The sequence below is a fragment of the Malus domestica genome, chromosome 01, assembly GCF_042453785.1.
Source record: "Malus domestica chromosome 01, GDT2T_hap1".
Taxonomy (NCBI): Eukaryota; Viridiplantae; Streptophyta; class Magnoliopsida; order Rosales; family Rosaceae; genus Malus; species Malus domestica.
The window spans coordinates 4,159,166-4,185,490 of record NC_091661.1 but is presented as its reverse complement, the minus strand read 5'-3'; the positions used below and the strand labels follow the sequence as shown (position 1 = coordinate 4,185,490).

The 26,325-nt window shown below is 37.3% G+C and overlaps 1 protein-coding gene across 1 annotated transcript; it reads right to left on the bottom strand.

Moving 5' to 3' along the window:
* Positions 1 to 22,182: 22,182 nt before the first annotated feature.
* Positions 22,183 to 26,061, bottom strand: LOC103401787 (2-oxoisovalerate dehydrogenase subunit alpha 2, mitochondrial-like). The gene is made up of 10 exons (XM_008340506.4): positions 25,567 to 26,061; positions 25,114 to 25,251; positions 24,810 to 24,992; positions 24,474 to 24,631; positions 24,258 to 24,357; positions 23,782 to 23,893; positions 23,544 to 23,683; positions 23,265 to 23,450; positions 22,262 to 22,444; positions 22,183 to 22,227 (listed from the first exon to the last, which is right to left on the bottom strand). Exons 1-9 carry the CDS (start codon positions 25,798 to 25,800, stop codon positions 22,277 to 22,279), a joined length of 1,419 nt encoding a protein of 472 aa, XP_008338728.2. The 5' UTR covers positions 25,801 to 26,061; the 3' UTR covers positions 22,183 to 22,227; positions 22,262 to 22,276.
* Between the last annotated feature and the right edge of the window lie 264 nt (positions 26,062 to 26,325).

Genomic DNA, 26,325 nt, shown 5'->3' with positions numbered 1-26,325 from the left:
GAATGTGATTGGTTTATAGTTGTCTAAAGAATAATAGTACTTGACTATTATTAAGAGTTTGTAATTTTAAGTGTTAAAAGGACTCAAGCTCTTTAAAATGTTAAAATTCTATGTTGTGTAACATTTAAAGAATAGTCTTTGAATGTTGGTTTCGTCAACCTAGCATAAAATGTTTATATGTTGGGAGTTGTCCATCATTCTCTTTTATGAGAACATGCTAATAACAAAGCATATGGACAATTTGATGAAACAAAAGGGAATAAGTTTCAAAAATGAGTCACAACATATGGTTTAACAACAAGACAATCCAAATTCAACATTTCTTGTAACGATATTGCTCTATGTAGTTTTGATAGAGAATTATATCAACCACCTAGAAGGAATGGTTGAGAATCTATATCCTTAGTAGGAGCCAAGCTTCCACTAAAGACTTAGATAATTCTTATATGACTACATTAAAGGTCTTAGTATGACTAAAACTTGTAGTATGGGGTATGACATCGTATAATTAAATGAATAGACTTGATAAAACAAGTCACATATTCAAAAGGAATTACTTTAGAATGAATTCTTTTGTATGTGATTCGTTTAAATAACTTGTGTTAGCTAGGGTTGTTGATGGTCTCAAAATTGTTGAGAACATCATCAATAAGCTAATGGATCTCAATGGATCCAAGACAAGTTAGTGGGAGCAACACGCATTCAAATCAAGAAAATATAAGTGTTATTTTTGAATGAATGCTAAGTTACAACAAGGCCAGTGGGATTGATGTCATAATTTGAGCAACAAGATGTGAATAAAGTCTATTTGATAGACTTGATGAAACATAGATGTTACTCGAAAAATGACAAAACATGACACGGTCAATTTTGAAGTAAAAACTTGAAATTAGACTTACTGATATAGCAAGGCTATCTCAATAATGTTATATGGGAATTAAATCTCAAATGTTGAAGATTTAAGAAAGCATTTTCCTATGTGATAAGAAATCACTTTCATAACCCTTATAATGAATGTGTCATAAAATCACAAAAGGGACACATGTGTTGACTTGTGAAGTAGATATCCAAAGGTGAAGAAACCACTGAGTTTATCACTTTAAGATGTTACTATATCCCAGGATCAGAACCGAAGCAACTGATAGAGTATTATTGCCTTTTAAGAAAGAAACATCAGAGTGGGACTCTGGAAGCGTGCATTCACTTAGGTTGTTAACCAAAGTGAAAAATAAGCCATTTTAACAAATGGAACTTCATATTGGATGAAGTACTAATCATATGAATGAATTGTTAGTATTGTACTACAATGGTCTCAAGCTTGGAGCAAAGTTTGTATAAAGTATACAAACGAAATATATGTAGATATATAGTTTTAGAAACTGCTTCAAAAGGTGTTTTGAATGAAAGGGGTTCTTTTAGAACCCATGATTGAATCCAAACCATAAGGTCGTTAGTAGAGTACTACGACGTAATGGGGCGATAGCTCAAGCCATGGAATCAAGGTCTCATCAAAGTATTCGAACACATTAAAGAGACATAATCAAATGTCTTGGAAACATTTGATAAGTAAATCCCTTTTAAATATAAAAGAGATTAATACATAACCAAGTTAACCTACGAGCATAAACTCTCTCGACAAGATGTATAAGATACACTAGTGATTGACTTTAGTGCAAGTGGGAGATTGTTGGAAATATGCCCTGAAAGTCAATCTTTGGAAGAAATCTTTCAGGACAAATGAATCGATGTATGGATGATTCTTATACATGAAATGGCAAAGATACTAATTAGGACTATCTCAATAAACGATATAAGTCCTGAATAGTGAATCCATGGACAATGGAACGATTGAAGAAGTAATCTAATGATGTTAGACTACAGAGACCTTCTTCACATAACCATTATGTCCAAAAGGTTCCTGGTCGTTGGATTGTCGGAGGGATACTAACAATGCTTAGACCGGTACATACTGTGTCCGCTTCAATTGGAAGGATGGAAAGTCTCAACCCATTCGTGTTGTGACACTAAGACAAGTATGTAGGTGCTCATTAAGGGAATGAGTTCACTGAACACAATCGAACGGGAGTACTTGCATGGAGGTCTACTCACATGTCAAGCAAGTAACTCTAATGGTTGGAAAGATGTAAATAATCCTTAGACCTGAGGCATCGTCGTTGTCTTGTGGTTAAGTACTTAATCTTTGATTATGTCAAAGTCTCCCAATTCGAGGGTGTCCACGGCATAATTGGGGTTAAGCCACTTAGTCATGAAGGCAAGTGTATGCGCAACAAGGAATCTCTAATCCTCGATAAGAGAGGAAGAATACTCTAAGATATGATTCGGGAATCTTCGGCCGAAGTATTGAGCGTAATAAAGGAAAGCGTTCCTATACGACTCAATTGAATCATATAAGAAGGAATAATCACATTAGGGGTTTGACATGATATATCCATACCCTAATGATGTGATTGAGAGTATTGTATTAGAGAAGGATTGAATTACATTGTAATTCCAACTGACTAGGTTCTTCGAATAAACTTCTACATTAGCTTGGGTAGCTATGACATATGGTTAGATGTCACTCATAGCTTGTGAGTTCTTCTAGATGATTAAATGTAGTCGTCAAAGAAGAAAGGTGAATTAAAATGAAGTTTTAATTCACTAAGTGATTGAATTAAATATAAGCAATTGGATTGATGCCAATCACCTCACTGCCTTGCTAATTAGAACCTAAAAGATTGTTCACCACAACACTATTGTAGTGAGTAACTAATGGATGATGGAAACAATTAATTGGATTAATTATGTGTTGTGATTAATTTAGAAAAGTCTAAAGAAATCATAAAAGCGATAAAGATCGTTTTGGGCTTAAAGAAACGTTCGGGTTTAATTAGGCCCATTGGGCTTTTATTCAAGCATTGGATGACTTGAAATAACAAAAGCCCAAAGCCCAAAAACAACACAAAGGGGCCGGCCACTTTAGGTGAGGAAAGGTGAGATATTTAGTCAAGTTGTTGACTAGGTTTCTTTTGTCTATATAAGCAACTTTATAGAGATAAAGTTCATTAGGGTTTTTTGTGAGTTTTGAACAACAAAAGAGGCAAAAGAAAATAGCTCTCTTGAACCACAAAAACCGGCCACCAAAGGGGGTTTTTACTAACATCTCTTACACCCTTTTGGTTATTCCTTCATCCTTCTCACTACACTAGTGGGTGAGGATCTTTAGAGGTTTCCTACTTTGGGAACTTGAAGAGAACCTAGGAGCACTCATTATAACAAAGTGGAGGAGGCAAGGAGGGAAGCTAGGCTCAAGGATTTCAAGGAGCAAAGGGCTTGGAGGTGGTCCATCCTTGGTCTCAAGTCTAGATCAAGAGGTATAAGACTAACCTTCACTTTGTTCTTGATTCTAAAATTTGTTTTGATGCATTATATATAAACCTATGAACCTTGAAGGGGATTTGCATGACTATAGCTTTGATAATATGTTATAAATGCTTCCGCTGCTTTCGTATATTAAATTTTGATTTGTATATGCATGATAGTCATTATGAAATCCCATGCTAGAATCTCATAATTTCCCTTCACTTCTTTACTTTGAAGTACTCCTTTCTTGTTTTATTTGATATGCATGAAATTGGAGTAGTTGGGTCCAACGCCTAATAGGAAAAACACGCCTTAATATGATGAAACGCGTAACTAAAATCAATCACCATCCCTAGACCAAGATTCAACACTAGGCTCGTGTTGGATCTAATCAAAGGTTCATAGTCATCCTAAGGCCTTAAGGCAACTATATAGTCCATCAATGAATGCAAACCTTATGTTAGTAGTACCATATACTCTTGCTTTAAAAACCGTTTTACAAGCATAGTGGGAGTATTATATACAACTAAATCAATCACATGGACTAATAGTTGTAATAAGACCAAATTGTTTTAATAAGATTAAAATGCATGCTTATATGTGATGAGACCTAAAACCCTCAACCAAACCATTATTAAGTTGATAAGCATGAGAGTGCTTTGAACACTCTTTCGTGGCCTTCCACCGTGGTAGGCTCCAATCGTTTGTGACTCGTACACCGACTTCACCCTATCATGGGGGAGTACAAAGTGCGTGCTTACACTCAGGAGGAGTTCTATATGCATACATGATGTTGTGAAGGTAGGCAACGAGAATGATCAACATCATATCATTGTGAGGTTGTTCTTGAACCCCTACTCGAACTTGCATGGTGGGAATGACTTAACTAAGTGCAATGGAGCCAACATCATATCATTGTGAGGCTTCATTCTCTAAAGGCCAAATAAGATGGGTACTTGCAAGAGATGCAAATGAGTAAGCGTACTCTCTCATTATTATTGATGCTAGCCAACATCATATCATTGTGAGGTGGGCTTGGTAATGATGAGTCTCCCATACCCTACTAAGAGTTTCCTCCAAAACTCTCGAATTCCGATGAGGGATATGGAATTTGGCAAAAATAGTGGGTGGTACTATTTGATTTAAAGACTCGGATCAAATGGCTTAAAATCAATCAATTTATATTTGTTATGTATTTATCTACCAATATATTTGCAAACGCTATCCAAAACTTGACAAAGAAAAGCCGAAAGCTTTAGTTTCCGGACTTGGTACTACAATCCCATAGATTGTCTATAATGGCTTGTATATGTACCTAAGTAGTCTCATCCTCACAATCTTCCTATTGATAATGTATCATTGTAAGAACATGTTAGGTAAGTCTATCATAAAGAGGACAACACTTTTAATGTCATAATTCTTCAATTACAAATTGTTGTATGAAGAAATAAGAGTTGCTTTGAACAACCCTTAGCTAACGCAAACATTAGTGCTTGTTTCTTTGTTACATGAACAAGGAACTTGAGAAGTAAGCACAAGGGCATGGACACTTTATGTGCCATGATTTTTCACTTACAAATTGTTGTATGAAGAAATGAGAGTTGTCTTGAACAACTCTTGAAAGTTTGTAATTATGTTTAGAACATAATGGTTGGTTGACAAAAATAGTCCATCAACATGGACTTATGATGATTTTGAATCATTGAGTGTTGAAGTGTTAAACCACTTCTAGAGACGGAAACTAGGCAAGGACTTCACCCTTGTGTCCCTATCCAAATGGTTCACTAAGTTTATTGTAAACTATATAGTGAACAATAACCACACGCTCTACAAATCGTTTGATGTATATAACACAATTGAAATAAGTTTCAAGAGAGATAGTGGGAGTTTAAGGACCATGACTATTGTAGTCAAAGGAGAAGTCAAATGAAGAAGGGGAAATAACTCCAAGGGAACAAACTTTCTTTATGAAAGGATGGACATTGAAAGGGGTATTTGCAAGAAATGTCTTGCAAGTGTCAAGAACACACCTTTCGAAGGTGTTGTAAATTGTTCTTGAAAAGTTCAAAACAGTTGGTTCTTCTACTTGAATGCTTGATTCCGTATTAATAACTATGTTTTACAATCGTTGTAAAAGTGTGGCTAATAAGAAGTAAAAGATTAATGAGAGAAGAGAAAGTACTTCACATTCGGAACGTGAATCAAATGTAGATCTCTGTGAAAGCAGATCGTACTTACTTCCTCATATGAAATTGGAAAAACCAAAGATTGTCTTTACATTCCAATTTTAAGGAACTTAATTCCGTCACTATGAGAGATGGATGAATGTTTTGTTTGACAAAACATTGTTCTTTATTAATGAATGATTAGATTATTGTAATCTAATTGATTATTTCTATAGTACAGATGATATGGTAGTGTTAACTGTTTAGAATATAACGATGCTTAAAACCCAAAAGGTTGCAAGGTAGTGACTAATCCCAACTGAGTTGTGATACCTCTAAAACATAAATTACGAGTTGGTCATAGATGGATGCTTTGGATCGTTAGATACTTATCCAATGCCTTCTTGTTAAAATTGTATAGAGGCAAAATGTTTGAATCTTTATTCTTTTGGAAAGGAAGAAAGAATCACAAAGTTGTTGAGGTTAATTCACTTAGATGTTGGTGGCACTTGTCCACAACATAATACTACTCATGTTGTATGACATTCACAAAGATCGCTCTCGGTTGGACTATCATCTATTTTGAATAAACACAAGTCCGAATACTTTGCAAAAGGTTTCAAAGAATTCAAGAAATGTAAGTAGATGAGTAAGATGTCTAAAGTATTTACCTCCTTAGATTTGATCCAAGGAAAGGTAACACTTTAGAACAGTTTCCTTGAAAGATATCAAGGAAAGAAGCATCATATGATAATGGATTTCTCCATTAAGAGAAGAACGAACTCGAATAAGATTTAGTTCGTTGGATGTTATCAATTACCCATATAAATAGGATATATACTTCTAAGACAATATGATTGTCAATTAGAAGATCTTCCAAAATTTTCATGACTCCATAGGATGTAGTTGGAAAGAAAGACAAATTTTAATCATGTTAAGATTTGGGGTTGTGTGCTAATAAACAATATTTGTTTGAGAATTATCTTGTGGATATCCTTAAATTAACCTTTGGATATCACTTCTATAAACCAACTAACAAATGTTGTTTTGTTGGGTAGTTCATTTTAATCCTACAATATGATTTGCCTAAGCGCAAATGAACGAGAGATAGAACTCAAAGAATGGGTTCTTTGAGAGACAAGATGATAATCAACAAATATAACAACCTATTTCCTACAGCACAAGCTCCAAGGTAGTCGAGAATGATTTATAAACTGTCTCGATTGAATGATTTGAACTTTATGACTATGTCATAGAGTTACACCTCTTAATTCGAAAGAAATAAGAATGAAAATCCTTATGACTACATTGAGTGTATATACGACATATACTCAAGGAAATGGTAAAATACCATTTGACCCGAAATAATGAAACCCTTATAGCTAATTGGTAGCTTAAGGTGACTACAATAAAAAAAGATTGGTTGACTTTGAAGAAACCATCTTTGACGTAGTCTTGGTTTCAATTAATTCAAAGATTGCTAGCTACAACTAAATGGTGATTCAATGTTTGGACATAATATGGGTTTCTAAAACCATTATTAAGATAGTCTTGATAATATATGTCTGAAACTATGAATCACAAGACATGTAAGTTGTAGAGATCCATCCATCATGAATCTTAGCAAGCTAGTGGGAGCTATAAGCATCTTATGAGAGAAAGATGAAATCAATTGATTTCTCATAAAGATGTAAATGAATCTTTTGTTTACTAGGTTTACAAAAGATTAGTGGGAGTTAATCATGTTCCTAAATTTGAATATATATATATACACATATATGATATATTAATTTTGGAAATGGAAAGAATACTTCTTCGTTAAAGTTATGACTTTAAACATTCTATAACGATAGAATGTATATGGGAGACATAGTCTATAAACATAGGATGGAAATCTATAATGATAGATTTCAGGATATAATTGGATTGTATCAAGCCCTAATAATAGACAAGAGATGCTAGGAATTTTCTCATATGATGATAAACTTCAATCAGAAGAACAACTCTAGTAAGACTAGGAGGTAGCTTTTCTCAAAGGGAACATACCATTTGACTCCCAAAGAAATAATGCGTAAATAGAATCCTTTATGTATACGCAAAAAGGTGATTTATGTATTTCATATTGTATGAAAAACGTTGATATGAGTTGTACTAAGATCGGTACAAGACAATATCAATACAAGCCTAGGATCAGAACCATGGCAACTATCAAGTGAATCCATAAGTATTTGAGAAATAATAAAGGATGGATTCCTCAAGAATGAGGAAGAATTAGAGTAACGTAACGGAAGCGTAAATGTATTAGATTATGAATCTAATCCATTATTGGATGTTTCTTCATTATGAATGAAGAGATAATCAGATATCTCTTTATTATGACTAAAGAGATATTTGGATGGAAACATTAAAAGTAATGACTTTAGTGTGTTCCATTATGAATGCAAAATATATTGCCATATAGAAGCTTACAACAATGTTGTTTGGATGGGAAAGTTCATTTATGAACTCTCTATTCGGTTCCAACCAGAAAGTGTCTCCAGTGTACCGACACTACGACATTAATGGGGCGATAGCTCAAGCCAGGGAATCACGGTCTCATCAAGATCCGAACTCAAATGAGAGACTGAACCACATGATTGAGAATCATGTATAATGGTGACGTCGTTATTCTCAAGGTTGCTTCTATGGATAACATATAGATATCCATTGCCTAGGCCTACTACTCAGCCATTTTTGAAATGACTACAGAAGAGGTATCATCATTGATGACCAAGCTGATTGGCTCTAGTGCAAGTGGGAGATTGTTGGAAATGTGCCCTAAAACCAATCATATGATGATACTTTACGGACATTTCACATGTTAAACTAATCTAGTTTAATATCAAGGGCAAAGATTATTGTTTTAAACCGTCTCATATAAATGTTATATGCTTAAACGATAAGTCCCAGGAATATGTAATTAGGAGAATGTAATTTAAAGAAGTTATATTCATGAGACCATTCTCTTTCGTATACATATCCTAAACGTTCCTGATCATAGGATTGCCAATTGGGCATTGACAGTCCGTTAAGATCAGTACATGTTGTGTCTTCTCTCAGGGAGAGTGATTGGTCTCGAGTCATTGGTGTGATTGACACCAAGACAAGCATGTAGGTGCTCAATAGAGAATGAGTCCACTGAACACGATCAACGAGGAGTTCTCATACTCATGTCACATGAGAACTCATGGTTGGGATAATGCAAAGTAGTCCTTTGACCTGAGGCATCATAGTTGTCTTGTGGTTAGGTCCTTGATCTTTGACTATGTCAAAGTCACTCTGTCAGAGGGTGTCCACGGCATAGTTAGGGTTAAGCCACTTAGCCATGGAGGCAAGTGAATGTGCAACAAGGGATCTCTAACCTTCAAACCGTTTGAGGGAGAATACTCTATGATATGATTAAGAATCTCTGGCCAGAGTATGAATGAGATTTAAAAAGTCGTTCCAAATCACATTCAAGGTAATCATATAAGTAAGAGAATCACATTGGATAGTAGATATGAATAAACTATCAAACCAAACAATGTGGTCAAGAGTATTGTATTAGAGAAAGACCGTATTGCATTGTAATCCTAAACTGAATAGGTTCTCCACCTCTTCTGATTAGCTTGGGTAACCATGATATACTGCTAGGTGTCACTCATGGTTTGTGGAAGCCCTAAACGTGTATAATCACTAAAGGGAGAATTGAAAGTAAGTTTTAATTCACAATCGATTTGAAAGAGTTCTAATTGCCCACTGCCTCGCTAAAAGGAACCTAATGGATTGCACACCGTGTAAGGTAGAGATTGAAAAAACAATGGAGATGAGTAAGGATAATTAAATGGTTTAATTATTTGTGGCAAGGATTAATTAATATGTTAATTAATCAAACGAATAAAGTTCGTTAAAAACCTCGGGTTAGTTTTGGGCCTCAAGGCCCAATGGGCTTCGAACATCAAGCCCATTGACTTAAGTTGTATGACAACTTAATGACTAAATATTCACAAAGGCCCAAACAGCCCAATAACACCCTATGGCCGGCCATATTGATAAAGGAGTGGGTTTTGGACTTATTACAAGTTTGCCACTCCAATGAAGGTAGGTATAAATATGACTTTATGGCTTTTTCTTCATTAGGGTTTCTTTTAGAGAAAAGATGAGAACACAATGTCCCTCCCTTTCTCTCTAAGAGGCCGCCCCCTTTGGAGGAGATTAGCTAGCAATCTCTCATCCTCCAAGGTCACTCATCTCTTCTTCAAGTCCCTCATTAGTGTGGAAAAATTAGAGGTTCTCAATTTTGGGAACTTGGAGAATCCTTTCTACCATCCTTCTCCAAGAAATCAATGGAACTAAGAAGCAAGGAATGAAGGCCCTCTCCTTGGGTGATTAGCCTTTGCTTATGCAAATAGGAATCAACAAAGGTATAAAATATCTCAACTCACTTTGTTCTTGAGTTGAGTCTTGGTTCACCTTTCTACTAGGCTTTGAATTTCATGGGTAATGCTTTGTTTTAAGTGCATACAAGCATTATTCCGCCTTTAAATGTTAATTGCATGCCATAGATGTTGCTCAAATGAACATGTTTTTCACAAAATTTCCTTCATTACCCTCTCACACTTAAGAGCATACCCAGATGGGTGTCAAGGAATTAATATACCCTCTCACACTGAAGAGCATGGGAAAGTATACCTAGATGAGTGTCGGGGGATTAGTTTACCCTCTCGCACTGGAGAGCATGGAAAAGCATACCCAGATGGGTGTTGGGGATTGGTTTACCCTCTCGCACTAGAAAACATACCTAGATTGGTGTCAGGGGATTGGTTTACCCTCTCGTACTAGAGAGCATGAAAAGTCGCTATTATGAGTGCAGTTGAAGAAAGCCTCGTATTCTGCTCCGTCATTGGATGCTTTGATGTTAGGAATGCCACTAGTCTGATCGGCGCAGCTAAGCCGTGAATCACAGGTCGGCCCCGGTGAGGAGCCACAAGATATAGGTCGGCACAACAAGGAGCCGCAGAACAAGTTTGGCTTGGTTGGGAGTCGTTGTGCATGTTAAGTGCAGCTGGGAGTGATGCTAAAATTAACTTAACACACAAATTAAACCCTCTTGTTGTCAATTGTAGTAAAGAATGTAAGTAGGGATCGCTTAAAAACACAAATCAAAACAGATTTTGACTAATAAAACACTTTAAAGTAAATGGGGATTGGATTTTGACGAATTTGAAAACAAAACAAATAGATTGTACGCTAAAACAGATTTTGGACGAATTTGGGTAAACTATGGATGATGGGCTAGCTGAGGGTTCTTCTCCACACATGACACACTTGCACATAAACCAATTTTCAGTTGTTCTTTCGATAAATCATGAAACTCAACACCCCAGGTTAATTAAGCCCGCTTAAATTAACCTTCAAGTTCTCCTTAAGTTATTGAATTGGATGGGAAAACGCATACAACAATTCAAGCATTCTTCAAAAGTCCTTTACGTGAACAGTACAATAAAGATACAATCAAAGATCATTAAGCATTATGAAAACTATAAGTATTAACGAGGCATTCGTTACTATGATGAGCATGAAACTCCTGCCAAGAATTCATTTAACGCGATCGTTTATAAGTGACCTCCATTACTTGTGAATATAAGTTTGTAACTATTAGGTGAAACTCCCTTATATTCTAGCATCATATTCATGCATGCAACTAAGTGTGCACTCTTAATAAACATACACGAATAAGTTAATAATCAAGCAGTTAAACAAATTGAATTCATAACTTATGAATCATAATTGAAGGTAATCAATTCATATTGCAAGTATGTTCATGGCTTTGAATTTCCCCCTAACTAAATAGGGGTTTAGCCACTCATAATTGCAACAAAATTAGAAAATAACAAAGTAGACATTGAAAGCAAGAACGAAGTACACCTAAAATGCTCCAAAGTTCCAAGCTTGAAACACCAAGGACCTTTGTTTTCACCACCTTGTTGCAGCACAAGTGTCTAGGATGTGTATGGATATATGGAAAGGTTAGGAATGTATTTAGGATTGGTGAATGTCTCGGCCAAGGGAAGGAAAATGTATTTGTGTTTGTGAAATGTGGGATTTATGGATGTATGGATGGAATGGATCTCACGACATGGAAAATGGAAGTGTATGGAGATGTGTTTGAATGTATGAAATGGAATGGAGCTCAAGACAAGGGACTTGTGTTTGTGAATGAAGCTCTTTTTGATGGATCAAGATCGTCCTTTAGGAAGGGGAATGATGGATGTATTTATAGGCTAAGGAGATGACCACTTTAATTCATTGCATGTGCAGTTTGTATGGGTGTGTGCTATCCATGTTTCCCTTTACATTTGCACACACATGACCTCCATCATTTCAACCACAAAACAAACACATTTTTTGCCCTCCAACCTGTCCATGCAGTTTGCATGTGTGTGTATGTCATCCTTGCATGTGGGTGAGCTATTTGATGTCTCCTCCCTTTGCATGTGTTTGTGCTATCACCTTTGCACAAAAAGACCCTCACCTTGCCATGGGTTTGCATGTGTGTGTGTTGTCATGTTTACCTTTGCATTTGCACACACACATCTTCATCATATCAGCCACAATCAACACATTTTCTCCATCACATGGCAACTGTGCTGTTTGTTAGTTGTAGGTCAACACACTTGCACACACACATGCTGAATTCCAATCTTCCAAAAACGTTCATCCTCATGTCTCCATGTGCATGCAATCCATTTCAGCCCAAAATTGCTCCAAAATGCACCAAAATGCACTTTTCTTGCCAACTTTGTTATTAGGACCTACAAACATACGAAAATAGCTTATAATACATAATTGACTAAGAAATAACAACATAAATGAATAAGAACAAGCTAATCTTTCTAGTGCTCGTCTGCCCCAGCGTGCCTTCAGGCAAGTTGTTGCATTAGTAAGAATATTCGCTAATGTCTTCGCCTTTAACATTCTGCATCTGGATTGTGCATAATATTGCGTCATGACAATGATTGCATGCATCTAAAGATACAACTTGAGCTTTCTGTTTGCAACAACTAACGCCACAATTAATGTTTTGATTTTTGGGTATCTAGTATCTGTATCGATGAGAGCTTTTGAACTATGGAATATAAGTAGTTGAGCCCTCAACTTTTCTTGTATAAAGGTAGAGATCACAATTGCTTCAAATACTGCCAGGTAGATGTATAGGTTCTCGTTGCTTTCAAGTTGGATAGAAAGGGTCATGTCAGGTACTTCTTCAAGTCTTGGAATATTTTCTCGCACTTCATTGTTACATTTGTCTCGTTGTGCCTTCCTGATGGCCTTAAAAAAAAATCTTCCATCGGCTAGTAAATCGCTAAAAGAACAATTGAGTACTGCTGCGTGCTTGATCAAACCTTATATCTTCTTCAGAGTAGTGCAGGACTTCATATCCAGGATCGTTGGAATATTCTTTGGATGTGCGCCTGGTGAGGTTGAGCTTCGTGAATGGTTTCATGCGTTTGAATCCGCACAGCTGCTCTATTATGAGCCTTTGTACTTTCTCCTAGATTTTCCTCTGCTGGGGTAGCGTAGCCTTCAGCTGCCCCCTAGTGTTGACCTGATAGTCCATGTTGCTCTTCTGCATGTCATACTCATCTATGTCAGGGCTGCAGTACACTTGGTTCGTCTCTGGCCGGTGAGCGAGCTGCTTGCTGTCGCACTTGGCGTGTGCTACCAGTTAATCTTGAGCCAGACTACTCTCATGCTTTCTTCAATCCGTTGTACAACTACCTACTCCGATGCCTCATAAGAGGATCTTATTGTGGGCCTAGCCTTATGTGGATGCTTCGCCTAAAATATCCAGAGTGCTCGTCAAACCCAACCTCGAATGCACGTTGACTCGTAGGCTGAGTCAAGAATTAATGCTTCTCTATGCATTAAGGCAGGAGAAGATATCTTCCCAAGGGCCAAGCCGAGAGTGCATAATACCCAAACACTCAAAATTAACTAGAAAGAGTCATGATCATATGCCCTTGTTTACTTCTGGACACCTCGTCCAGGGTGTGCGATGTCTCAATGCGCTCGAGGAGTTAATTCATCAAGGTTATTTGCTGCGCAAGGGTGCTAGTTAGGTCGGCGATTGGCCAGGATAGGTGATGTTCACCATTTGGTGTCGAAAATCTGGATGATGATCATCTTCATGTGTAGTGGAAGTGTAATGAGCTGCATGTAAAAAACTTGGGCCCAAAATAAGCATACTTGGGAAAAAATAGGGTGTAAATATCCCTGGGTCGATTGTTATTCCAATGGTCAAAATCTGGATCGACTGAAGTGGTCCTGAATCAGTTTGGGCTATGGGATGAGTCATCGGAGCGGGTGCAGGGCAGGCCAACCCACCTACTTGGCTAAGCTGTGCACTGGCCTCACGCGTGGACCGCCTACCCTTGGGCTTACGCTGCTCACACAGTCTGCTGGGCTCAGGCTATATCTACAACGAGATAGGCTTGGGTCACTGCAACTTGGGTTGTTAGCTAGGCTCCAACTGCGGCAGCTTGGGTTACCTAGTTGGTGACTCTATGTGTTATGGCATGGGCCTCTTAGGCTAGGCTTGCAACTTAGAGGGCTTGAGCCTCCTGCTCTTAGCTCGTGTCTTGCACATGCTGGGCCTTTTACCCGTGGGCCATTGTATGGACTTGGGCCTCTTACAAGGGCAGCGGTGTAGCTACCTGGGCCATGACCTGGTGGCCTTGCCGTGCCTACTAGGTTGTCGTCGTCGGGGTGGTGTTGCTCCACGGCAGTAGGGCTCATCCTGCCGTCACGTTGAACCTCGGGGATCACCGTCGTGGGGACACATCAGGACTCTAAATTTCCATGAAACTTAGTCTAAGGAATGCAAAACAAAATTACATGGAGGTATCGGAAAAATATGAGTGGATTCAATACATTTAAGAGAACCTTCAGATGACTCCTTATAGTGATTGTGTAGTTTAGTATAGTGGTAGTGCATTTTTAACCATTGAGTTTAAAGTTCGTATGTTGAAAGTTGCTTATCAAAACATACAATAAGCACAAGTCATGAATGAGGACTTATTTATTTTAACCATTTTGTGTGGATCCATAAGTTTTATTCATCACTAATCTATCTTCTACCTTCAACTTAACAAAAAATAAAAAATAAAATAAATAAAAAAATAAATAAAAAAAAACAAAACTTCCCATCTATCTTCAACGTGTATTGAATTTGGTGAATAAAAAAAAAGATTACTTTGTACCTAGATTTATAAGCTTCAAAGGTTAAAAGATAATATGACACATAATTGACAAGAATAGAGTACTTCAAAATATGTAACTTCAATTGTTGGGATATGATGCAGATCTGATGGTCAGTGCATTTATGGAGCGTTGAAATAAAATGAATGCTTAACAACAATTAGTAGCACTTAGTAATAGCCATGGAATTTTTTGGCTGATCAAATTACTTCTTTATGTAATTTTTTAAGTTTTCTATGTTTTTAATTTTGTTGTCTTTTCAATTTCTGAATGTAAGTTACAAGTGCTTATAAAAACCACTTCTTACAAGAAGGTGGGAAGAGTTGGACATTTTGATTAATAAAGATTCAGAGTTTTTATCTCTATTAGTTCGGTGCCTTTGTCTTGTGAGATGTTTTGGTTTGTTTTCTAGTTCTCTGCAATTGTAGGGTGGTATTAGAATGGGCTCTCTTGAGGTTTTCAAGTCTTTCATCACACCAAGACATAGTGGGCTCTATACTTCATTCCTCATTTCCTTTTAATTTGTTTTTTTTTTCACTATCATCATGCATCAGTTGGTTATCAGAGTTTGGTTACGCTCTTTATGATGTTTCCAAGGAAAAATGTTCATTCCTAGGGAGATGAAGTGGCACAAATCAAGAAATGGCTCGACATGACAATCAATTTGTGAAAATGATGTGTATGATGGAGGAAATTAGACATTGGCTCCCTAACAATCCACCACTAGATCACCGGGAAAGACAAAACCCTACACCACTACCAGAAGGTTACAAGGAAGATTATGAAGAACATGAAATTGTTAATCCATTTGCAGGTTATGGGCACCAAGGAGACCTTATATTCCACATAAAGCAGTTACTTGGGTGATTAAAAACAACAATAATTGTTGGGATTCTAAATTCAAAACTGAAATGTCGGAGTTTCATGGTGGGATGCAACCGAATGACCTCTTAGATTGGTTCACAGTGGTAGAGGACATCTTTAATTTCAAGGAGGTTCTCAAAGACAAAAAGGCAGGATTGGTAGCCACTTGTTTACCAAAGAGAGCATTAACTTGGTGGCAACAAGTTAAGGCCACTCAGATTCGGAAAAGGAAAAGAAAGATTGAAACATGGGAAAAGGTGAAGAAATACATGTGTGTTGAACTTTTGCCTATTAGGCAAAATCCTTATATATGCAGTTACAAAATCTTTGGCAAGTCAATAAGCCAGTGAGTTCTTATATGGAGGAATTTTACAATCTACTTGCATGAAATAACTTGGAAAACCCATGACAAATTTGTAATGACCCGTCCCCAATTTTTACGGGATTAGGAATGTTGACGGTGTTTTAGTAATTTCACATTGGTTGGAATATTTATTTTATGTTTTGTTAGCCACTAAGGCCGACAAGTTGTCCTGTATCCCCTCTATGTCTCCCCCTTCCCTATTAAACTCTCTCCTGCCCTACCAAGTTCTCTCAACCTCTACTCTCTTTAACTCCCTCATCTCTCTTAGCTCTCCCTCTCTAGTTACTCTATCTATAAATCTCTCTTTCTCCCTCTGAATTCACTTTTAGTCCCTCCCTTTCTCCGACTCTCATTTCCCTCAAACTCTCTCTCCCCTCTGTTGAACCACGAGCGATCTCCTCCGGCAAACTACATTACTAGGTAGCAATCTTAACGAAAGTTAACACCCTCGTAACCCAGAAACCAGAAACATGGGAAAAACACCCTAACTCCCCTTCTGCCTCATTGCATTGTGGCTGCCATGGCCACTGTTCAACATCTTCGGTGAACTCTCACCGATGCTGACATAGGTAAGCTTCAAAAACACTCTAAACCTTCTCTTTATGTCCCCGTAGTTCGTTTTTGATCGTTTCTGTGTATTTTAGACATCGAAGCATTGCAGAAATAGCTTGGGGGAGACTTTTCAGATTCCGACAAGAACCCACAGCCTTCCAAGCCATTTTCCAACCAACTCTGGCCACGGCTGGCCACATGAGGTATAATACTCTTCCTTCTTCCTTGGGCTTCATTTTGGTATATTGGGTTGCTAATATTAGTTGAGATTTGGGGATGAACAAAGCTTTCCAAGCTCAGGATTTCTTCTTTGTGGAAGCCGGCCGACCCACGGCCTGAAATCAGGTTGACCCAAATCGACCACCCAGAATCGGATCTGATCCTGACCCGTTTACCCTAGGACCCGACTTGTTTTCTAACTGGATTTGGAATATTCTTTGTTTTGACTTTTACGAAATTTTCTCGAAAATCTTCCTAGACTAATTTTGACGTCTCGAGTCCATTTTTGACATCCGTTTAGTGAAATTCCAAAGTCTTAACGTAGTTGACCTGCTCGGCATCTTGGTTGACTTGTTTGTTGACTTTTTACGAAATTTTCCCATGGCCCCTCTTAAAGTAATTTGACGCCCTGATTCCAAATCCACACTTTGTTTTCCCAAATTCAATCATTTTAGTAGGGTTTTACTTATTATTCCCTTTTATGTGCTTAGGTGTGTTTGTTAGTGGCGATCCCATCCTCTTTAGTTTGCACGGCTCTTCGGCGACGGAGTATCTGTGAGTGGAACCCTTCGAAAATGCATGATTTTATTACTAGAAATGCATACGTGAAAAGCATGATTTTATGACTACATTTTATGAAACGTTTATTGAGTTATCAGATTTACGCTTTATGAAATATCATGCTTTATCGAATTTACGCTTACTGAGATATTTATGAACATGGGTTTATGATATGATGTTTGAGCTATTGAGCTCCGATGGTCTATATTTCGGGTGGATGATATATGTGCCTTCGGGCAGGCGATGTAGGTGCCTTCGGGGGGGGGGGGCAATGTATGTGCCTTCGGGCGGGCAATGGTATATATTTCGGGTGGATGATATATGTGCCTTCGGGCGGGCAATGTATGTGCCTTTGGGTGAGCAATGTATGTGTCTTCGGGTGGGTGATGGATGTACCTTCGGCCGACTATACGCACACTTTATATAATATATGTTTCAAGAAGGTTTTACGGGATGCTAGGGCTTTTCGGAAGACCTACTACATATTATGCTATAAGAGTTTTCTAAAACTAGCGGTTAGTACATCAAATAGTAGTTTATATTATTATTATTATTTATATTAAATTGGTCCACTCACGATTTGTTTTGCGCTCCCTTCAGGACTTGGAATCGAGGTGTACGATCCCAGCATCAAGGCACTCCCGCATATGTATCTTCGAGTACTCTCGGTGTAAGACCTATTCCTTTGTTTGTACTTTTTCATAATATTCCTCCTACAGTATTCTTGATTAGTTGTATGCTCTGAACACATTCCCACATTTGCATATTCACTATAGTTAAATTTAAGTGTTTTATTTACATTCATTCCTTGTTCATAACTTACATCATGTTAATATGGCTTCGTCACTCTCAGGTGTCGGCCAGAACATGCCCATCTTGGTGTTTGGAGGATACCGGGGTTGGGCATGTCAATTTGGTGGCATGTTACATTGGAGGATTGAGCCAAAATTTTCAGAAGACTCTGAATCTATATGATCCTTATGATGTATCTGACGCACATCAATGCTCTCCAGATTGAGACACAAAGCAGTTGATGCAATATTTCTTCATGGGGCTCTACAATAGCAGCCCTACAGTGGCCTCCAAGACTATTATCAAGAACATATTGCCCCAAAAGTCACTTCTAGTGGAAGTTCAAATTCCAAGAATGCTCATACTTTTGGTGGGAAGTGTCATCAGTGTGGTGAACTTGGTCATAAGTCCAGCAAATGTTCAAAATCTGATCGTCCAGTAAAAAATTATTTGTTGAAAGTGAAGATAGAAATGATGATTTTTATGATTTCTCATAATAAGCAATTTATGACGGTGATGAAAAAGACAACCTAGACGATATATTATATGAGGACCAAGGGAGGCTCTGGTTGTTAAAAGAATGTGTTTTTCCTTGCATAATGAGGATGATCATTGGTTGCGTAACAACATTTTTCGTTCAACATGCACAATTGGAGATAGGGTTTGCAAGCTCTCTTGGCTTAAACGTGGCAATGAGGTAAAGGTTTCCAAACAATGTTTGGTCCATTTATCTATTGTAATGTTTCCCATGATTGGCGAAGAAACACCTACACTGGGATAATAAGCGTATTGTGCTTGCTTCTCTAAAGAGTTTGGGCCTAAACCATCGCATGGGGAGTTCTAATCTCTTTACTATCATCAGTTCTTAACTAAAATGAAATAAAGTGGCGTGGTCTATGTGTTGGTTGGTAAAGAGAAAGGGCACATTGAGAATCCAATTCCATAATTGGCTAAACCATTGTTAGAGGAATTTGCATACGTGCTTTCAGAAAATGTTCCAGATGGTTTGACTCTACTCTGAATCATTAAGCACCAAATTCTCTTGGTACCTAGATCAAGCATTCCAAACAAACCACAATACCGGATGAACCTTATTGAACGTGAGGAGTTGAGATGACAGGTAGGGGAGTTGCTCACGAAGAGTTTTATTCAGGAAAGCGTAACCATTGTGCAGTTCCTACCTCATTGATGCCAAAGACTCATCAGACATGAAGGATGTTCACTAATAGTCAAAAGATCAACAGAATAAAAATTATTGATTTCTGATGCTAAGATTTGATGGTCTTCTTGACCAACTATGTGACGTCATCATGTTCAGTAAAATTGATTTGAAAGTGGGTATCATCAAATTTGCATTAGAGAAGGCGATGAATGGAGAAAAAAAAAAAAACTTTTAAAATTGGAAAGGCTTATACGAATAGTTAGTCATGTCATTCAGGCTGATTAATGCTCCAAGTACTTTCTTGAGAGTTATGATTCATGTTCTTTGGCCTTCTATTGGAACTTGTATGGTGGTATACTTTGACGACATTCTTGTCTACATCATAAGTCATGCCTTACACATTCAGTACATGTTGGAGGTGTTTCTTGCATTGTGAGAGGAGCAATTTTATGAAAATTTGAAGAAGTGTACATTCATAACCGACTATATGTTGTTCATTGGTTATGTTGATTTGGATTTGGAGATGCTGATTTGGAGAAATTTTTACTTGGATCATGAGAATTCAGGTATTGGGGTTTGACTCTTTGAAGGATTTATTAAAAACTCATCCTTCTTCTTTACAATTGTTGAAGATGTTGAGCGAGGAACTAGAACATATTATGTATTACATGATGAAGAGAAATCTTTACAAGGGTATCAACTTTGTATACCGGAGTCTAGATTGAGACTAAAGATCATACAAGAGTTACATAATAAAGGCCACGTTAGAAGGGACAAGACCTTTGAGCTTGTTTCTTCTCTTATTTTGGCCTACCATGCTCAAAAAGGTATATACAATGTTGAATCTATCAAGTTTCCAAAAGCATGGCAACGAGCCCTAGCTTGTACATGCAATTACCTATTCCTTCACAACCATGGGTGAATATAAGCATAAAATTTGTTTCGAGTTTGCATCGCACTCAGCGTGGTGTAGACTCAATTTTTGTTGAGATCGATTGATTTTCCAAAATGGCTCACTTTATTGTCTGCAAGAAGACAATAGATGCTTCGAAAGTTGCTGAGCTATTCTTTCGTGATGTGTACCGACTTCATGGGTTCCCCAACTCAATTGTTTCTGATTAGGACACAAAGTTTATAGTCATTTTTTTACGAGCCTCTAAAAATTAGTTAACACTAAATTGAATTTCAGCAGTGCCTATCATCCTCAAACAGATGGGCAAACTGAAGTTGCAAGTTGCTCATTGGAAGACCTTTTGCTTTGTTTAGTAGGTGATAATGGAACAATAGTTCCATTATCACTGGTCAATTGAAGGTCCTTAAATAAGTTATTTGAGTATTGTGCAATCATACTTGTTCAAGTTTTTGTCATGTGGAAACATTACAAATCTATGGTATCAATCTGCTTCTTGTGTTAAACGTTTGGCCTTTATTTGTTTTCCTTGTATGAATGAATCTGAAAATTCTTTTGAATGTAGCCAAGATGGAATGTTTGGGGTTGTGATGTTGGTCTTCATATGTGGAGGAAATTGGTGTGTTTTGGCGTTGGGTCTTCAATGGTCAAGTTTTTTTGGATCAATTTTGTGGAGTAACTCAGACCGTGAAGATTTTTATTTGAAAAGAAAAATGATGAATTGCAACACTACTGTTTCACATTCTTTTTTGTACTAGGGAAGCTATCTTAGCTATGAGTTTGGCTATTGTAGTTGATATGGTTTTGATAGCATGCCAAGCATTTTTTGGATATGGGACATGTCACATACACCATCTTGAACTCGCTACTATCTTGGTGCAGAATATCTTATTCGTGCAGCAGTTTGGGATCCTACGTACACTCGTCCTGTTGTTTGCACAGGAGGTCGTTTGTACATCCAGATCCAAAGAAGAAGAAGTAGGATTGAAAAAGAAAAAGAAGAATTGAAGAAGATTATTGAAGAACAAGAGGAAGTAGAAGCAAAACTAAAGAGATGAAAGAAGAAGAAGAATCTGGAGGATCCAGATGGGTTGGATCTAGAGAGGATATAAAAACCACTTCTTGTTAGAAGGTGGGGAAATTTGGACATTTTGATTAACAAAAAATCATAGTTTTAGTCAATAATTTTAGCGCCTATCTTTTGTGTACTAGATCGGGCTCTTTTGGGAATTTCAGGTCTTTCCCTGCATCAAGACACTATTGCATTATTTTTTTTCAACTCTTATTCTTCAGTAGATTATGATACTGCATGTACATAAATAAATACACAATTAATTCTATATAAATCTGTCAAAATATACACACTTTATCGGTACACAACTTCCCCCTTGTGTATATGAGGAACCATAACAGGTATTGAATAATATATTCAGGGTTTGAGATAGACAAAGGGCAAATTTGGTATTATTGTGCTGTAAAATAAAGTTGTTGAGTATTTGATAAACTTTCTTTTTATGGGAAAATGTTTTTAATTTAAAAAAATAAACAGCACTTAAGTGTTTGATAAACTTTTATATAAGTTGCTTTAAATATGTTAAATGATTACAAATGATATAGTATTTAATGTAATATAATAATTGTCGAAGATAGCAATGTAAGGGTAAAGATTGTAATTTTGTAAAACATGTGGGGGTATACTTGCTATTTAAAAATTTTATTAAATGAGTATTGATTAATTATTATGCTTTAAAAAAAGAAAAGAAAAAAAAACACATTTTTTTAATAGACTCTTCTTTTGTTTTTCTATACTTTTCTACTTTCATTGACAACAGTTTTTTATAAAAGCACTTTTTATTTTTTGTTTTATCAAACACATTTAATGTTCCAGGTTTTTTAATAAATAAGCTGCTGTATTTGAAAGAACCACAATCCCAAACCAAACCAAAGTAAATGGAAGGGAATCACAGTCAGCATTTTATTAGTAAGGAAAATATGCTTTATCTACACTTCTGCACTGCACATAAAGAAAAGTTACAAGTCAGAAGTTAGAGAGGCACGTCGGATGGGTAATCACAGGGATGTCTTCGAATTGTGTCTCTGAGCAATTTCTCTTGCTCGTGGAGATCGGAAGAGGGAGAGTCATATACATCTGTGAAAATGTCAGCAACTGGAGGTTTGTCAACTTTTTCTGCTTCTTGGATTGCATGTAATATCTGCATTGCAACAAAAACGCATAAAGAATAATTCAGAAAACACAATTCTTATATTTGGATCTTACACCTTCCATATCTGTTCAACATGTTTTGAAGGATGGATTAGGAGATTTCAAGTTAGAGAACAGAAATTTGCACGAACATTTTCCTTGTCGTCGTACCCAGTGCACAAGGCTCCCGCTTTACGCAGGGTCTGGGAGAGGTGAATGTCGGCTAGCCTTACCTCCATTTATGGAGAGGCTGCTCCCAAGAACATTTTCCTCATACAATAAAAAAAAAAAAAGGTTCCGGCTCTTGGGAAGCTACTTAGGAATATTGTTGAAAACAATCTCTCAAAAATTGATTTCCGTTATTTTAGAATCAAGTTCAACGAAAGTAGAAGTTAGGGGTTTTCTGGAAGTAGAGTTTAACGAGAAAATCAATTCCATGTCGATATTTTTCAAACCAACATATCTCATGGCAAGTTATTGCATAACAAGGTGCTCCAAAGTAAAGCATATCATTATATGACTATTAAAGATGTGTACTATGGAGTATTATAGTGCTCACTGTTCACAGATGATCCATGTAGAATGGGACAACGTAACTTCTACTCCCAAAATTCCTTTGTCAATAAAATTTTACGACAAAAAAAAATATCTATTTTTGTTTTCGAAAACATCTCTCTTAAAATTTAGCATAAAGCTAGTCATCCTAATCCTTGGTATCACTAGAAGTCATTAAACTGGAGAGAATATGATTAACAAAGACATGGAAGAAGAGTTTCTAATTTCTAATAGTTCGTCATTATTTCCCTTCATAAAATAATAGTACGTCTTACCTGCTTCCTCGCATCGTTTCTGGCCTCTAACTCTTGCTTATCACTCCACCAACCATTGTTTTCCATCCACTTTCTAAATCGAGATATAGGGTCTCGCTCCATTTTCCACCATTCAATCTCTTCGACTGGACGATACTTCGTCGAATCATCTGAAGTGGAATGGTGTCCTACTCGATATGTTAATGCCTATCAATGGAAAAGGTCAAAACCAAACATTAAAATTTGAAGACACAATTGGCTAACAAGGCCAGGAAACCAAATAAGAATCCTTTTCATTACCTCAATTAAGATTGGTCTCTGTTCTTTGATTGCCATGTCGCGGGCAGCATAAACTGCACCATACACAGCAAGTGCATCATTACCGTCTACTCGGATGCTTCGAACTCCATAGGCCCGGCCTTTGACAACAACACCATCACCTGCCCAAAGAAAAGGAATAAATTATTACTTTGATTCTATGCATCAGCAGACTTCGGTTGATAGAAACTGTAAAGATACAAGCAGAGAGATAGAATACTCCGAAACTGGTCTGATGTAGGTGTACTGATAGCCCATCCATTGTTCCGACAAAAGAATATAACCGGAGCATCCTTAACAGCCGCAAAATTCAAAGCAGCATGGAAATCACCCTAACATAAATTGATTCATCAGAAGGGAACAACCAAAACCAATGACCTCTAAACTATAGGGACACCCCGCCACTGTTGATTGATTACACTTGATTTTGTTTTTATCATAGCCACAGAAAGCCTTCATCATTATATTACTAGACTCTGACCACGAAACATGGTGGCTATTGTAGGACTAACAAAAATATTGAAATGCTGGGCATCAATGGGATAAATGCATTTGAGGCTATAATAAGATTTTTGAATCAACAGAAACATTAGGGACTTAATAAACTTGTTCGCCGCTTTTAATTATATTCGCCTAAGGCTATTAAAAACGTTGGAGGCGTGAGCAGTTTTAGGATAAAATTCAGTGGTAGTTTACCTCACTTGTGCCGCCATCACCAACATACACAACCACACATGCATCTTTCCTATCCATCTTTAAAGAATACGCAGCACCAACAGCATGTGGAAGTTGTGAACTGGAAAGCAATATAAATTATTGGTGGTGTGACCTTAATCATTTTAGTGAAACATTTGAAAATGGTCAAAATATCAGCCAAAAATAATCTCCTACATAAAATCATTTATATCTTACGCCACGGTTGATGCTACAGTGACGTAATTGAGCTTGTTAGACCCATAATGGATTGGCATCTGCCTGCCTTTTCCATAATCAGATTTGTTACTGAAACACTGGTTTGCAAATTCTTGTAGAGTGAAACCGCGCCATAATAGCACTCCTGCCTCCCTGTACTGCATGCATGTCAAAGAAAACTTCTCTCAGCACCTCTCATGGTAAACCATTGAATCATCTGATAAGGAAAAAAGGAATTGAAATCTTAATGAGTAGGAATGTAGGTGTGGCGTATTTAACTAGAAAGGATAGTTATAGTATTGAAAGTTCTCATATATACATATATGTGGTGGAAACCTGAGGAAAGACAATGTCGTCAATGGTGAGTGCTGCCGCTGAGGCAATATTGATGGCCTCTTCACCGACTGTGGTCAAATAGAATGAAATCCTTCCTTGCCTTTGTGCTTCATAGAAAATGGTGTCCATGGTCTGAAGAGTAACCATGTTCGTATACATTTTCACAGCAACTTCCTCACTGACCTGTTTAAATTGGTAATCCATAAGTCACAAGTTACTTCCTACGGCTTATCTTGTATTCGTGTTTGTGAAAAAGAAAATGGAAACTCATTATTGGAAGCGAGACAGAGAGAATTTCTAGTACCTGTACATGGTTGCTAGACAAAATGTGGTTCCCATTGTCGTCAAGGATGCGATAACAGCACTCACGCTCCTTAGCAGTCTCAGATATGAACCTCATTTTAGGAGTGAACTTGACCTTTCCTTCTGGAAACTCTAAGGCCTGTAATGAAAAAGCGATATTCTTCAGCGATTATATGTGCATTGTGCAATGTGCAAGCTCATGGGGCGTCTCGGAAGCAAATTTATGAAATTATGCAAGAATGTCTCATCTTGTAATTCATCCAAGATACTTAAACACCACCTCAATTTCTCGGAGGTAATAACTCCATCGGAGTGAAAATAGCAAACTCTTGCACGGCTATACATAACAGATCCCGCCGACCTCTTATGTGTATATGCTTGTTTTGTTAATGAAGTATCGTTTGACCGAACAGACAGACACAATCAAACTGGAAATTGAAGATTCATAAGATACCCGATCGTGAGTGCGATGAGTATTATCCGAATCCCGCATCGTTTCTGCTTTGACGGATTCAAACCGGCGAGAGCAGAAATTACTTAAATCTCCGGCCGCCAGGATTCGGAGAATTTGAGGAAATGAAGGAGGAGGTGGAGTGAGTGGAGTGGGAGAGGTGAGAGCCAAGGATCCGATGATACTAGACGATGATGATTTGAAATGCTTGATAATGCTGCTACCTGATTTCCGCATCGTCGTCTTCTCCTTCTCTCTCTCTCTCTCTCTCTCTCTATCTATCTGGTTCTGGTTCTGGTTCTGCCTAACAACACTCCACTAATTTGCAGAATTAGAAGCCTTTGCACAATTCGCTTCTGGTCTCGATAAAGCTGCTCATAATCAACTGGCAAGACGTCAACGATTACTCAAGTTGCTTAAACAATCTCAATTATTCTCATTTTCGGTGGAAGAACAGATACTGACTATTTATATTACTTCATTTTTTTATTATTTTTCACAAGAAATGGTAGAAGAATGGAACTATTATGGGACACACAGCATTGAGACGCATGATCATTACACATATTAAGGTTATTAAAGTTCTAAAAGATATTAGGCGATAGTCGGACGGCGAGTTGGGGTTAGCACCTAGGCGGATTAGGAGCATTTTACTAAATGATGTGAAAATTAAGTTGACACACAAATTAAACCCTATTGATGACAATTGTAGTAATGATGCAAGTAGGGATCGTTCTAGACCGGAGATTAACTAGGGATGCT

Coding starts and splice junctions, on each gene's coding strand:
- LOC103401787 (XM_008340506.4), bottom strand. CDS start 25,800: ATGCGGAAATCAGGTAGCAGCATTATCAAGCATTTCAAATCATCATCG. Junction 25,252..25,566: donor CTCATCGCACTCACGATCGG/GTATCTTATGAA, acceptor TTTTCATTACAG/GCCTTAGAGTTTCCAGAAGG. Junction 24,632..24,809: donor ACGACATTGTCTTTCCTCAG/GTTTCCACCACA, acceptor ACATGCATGCAG/TACAGGGAGGCAGGAGTGCT.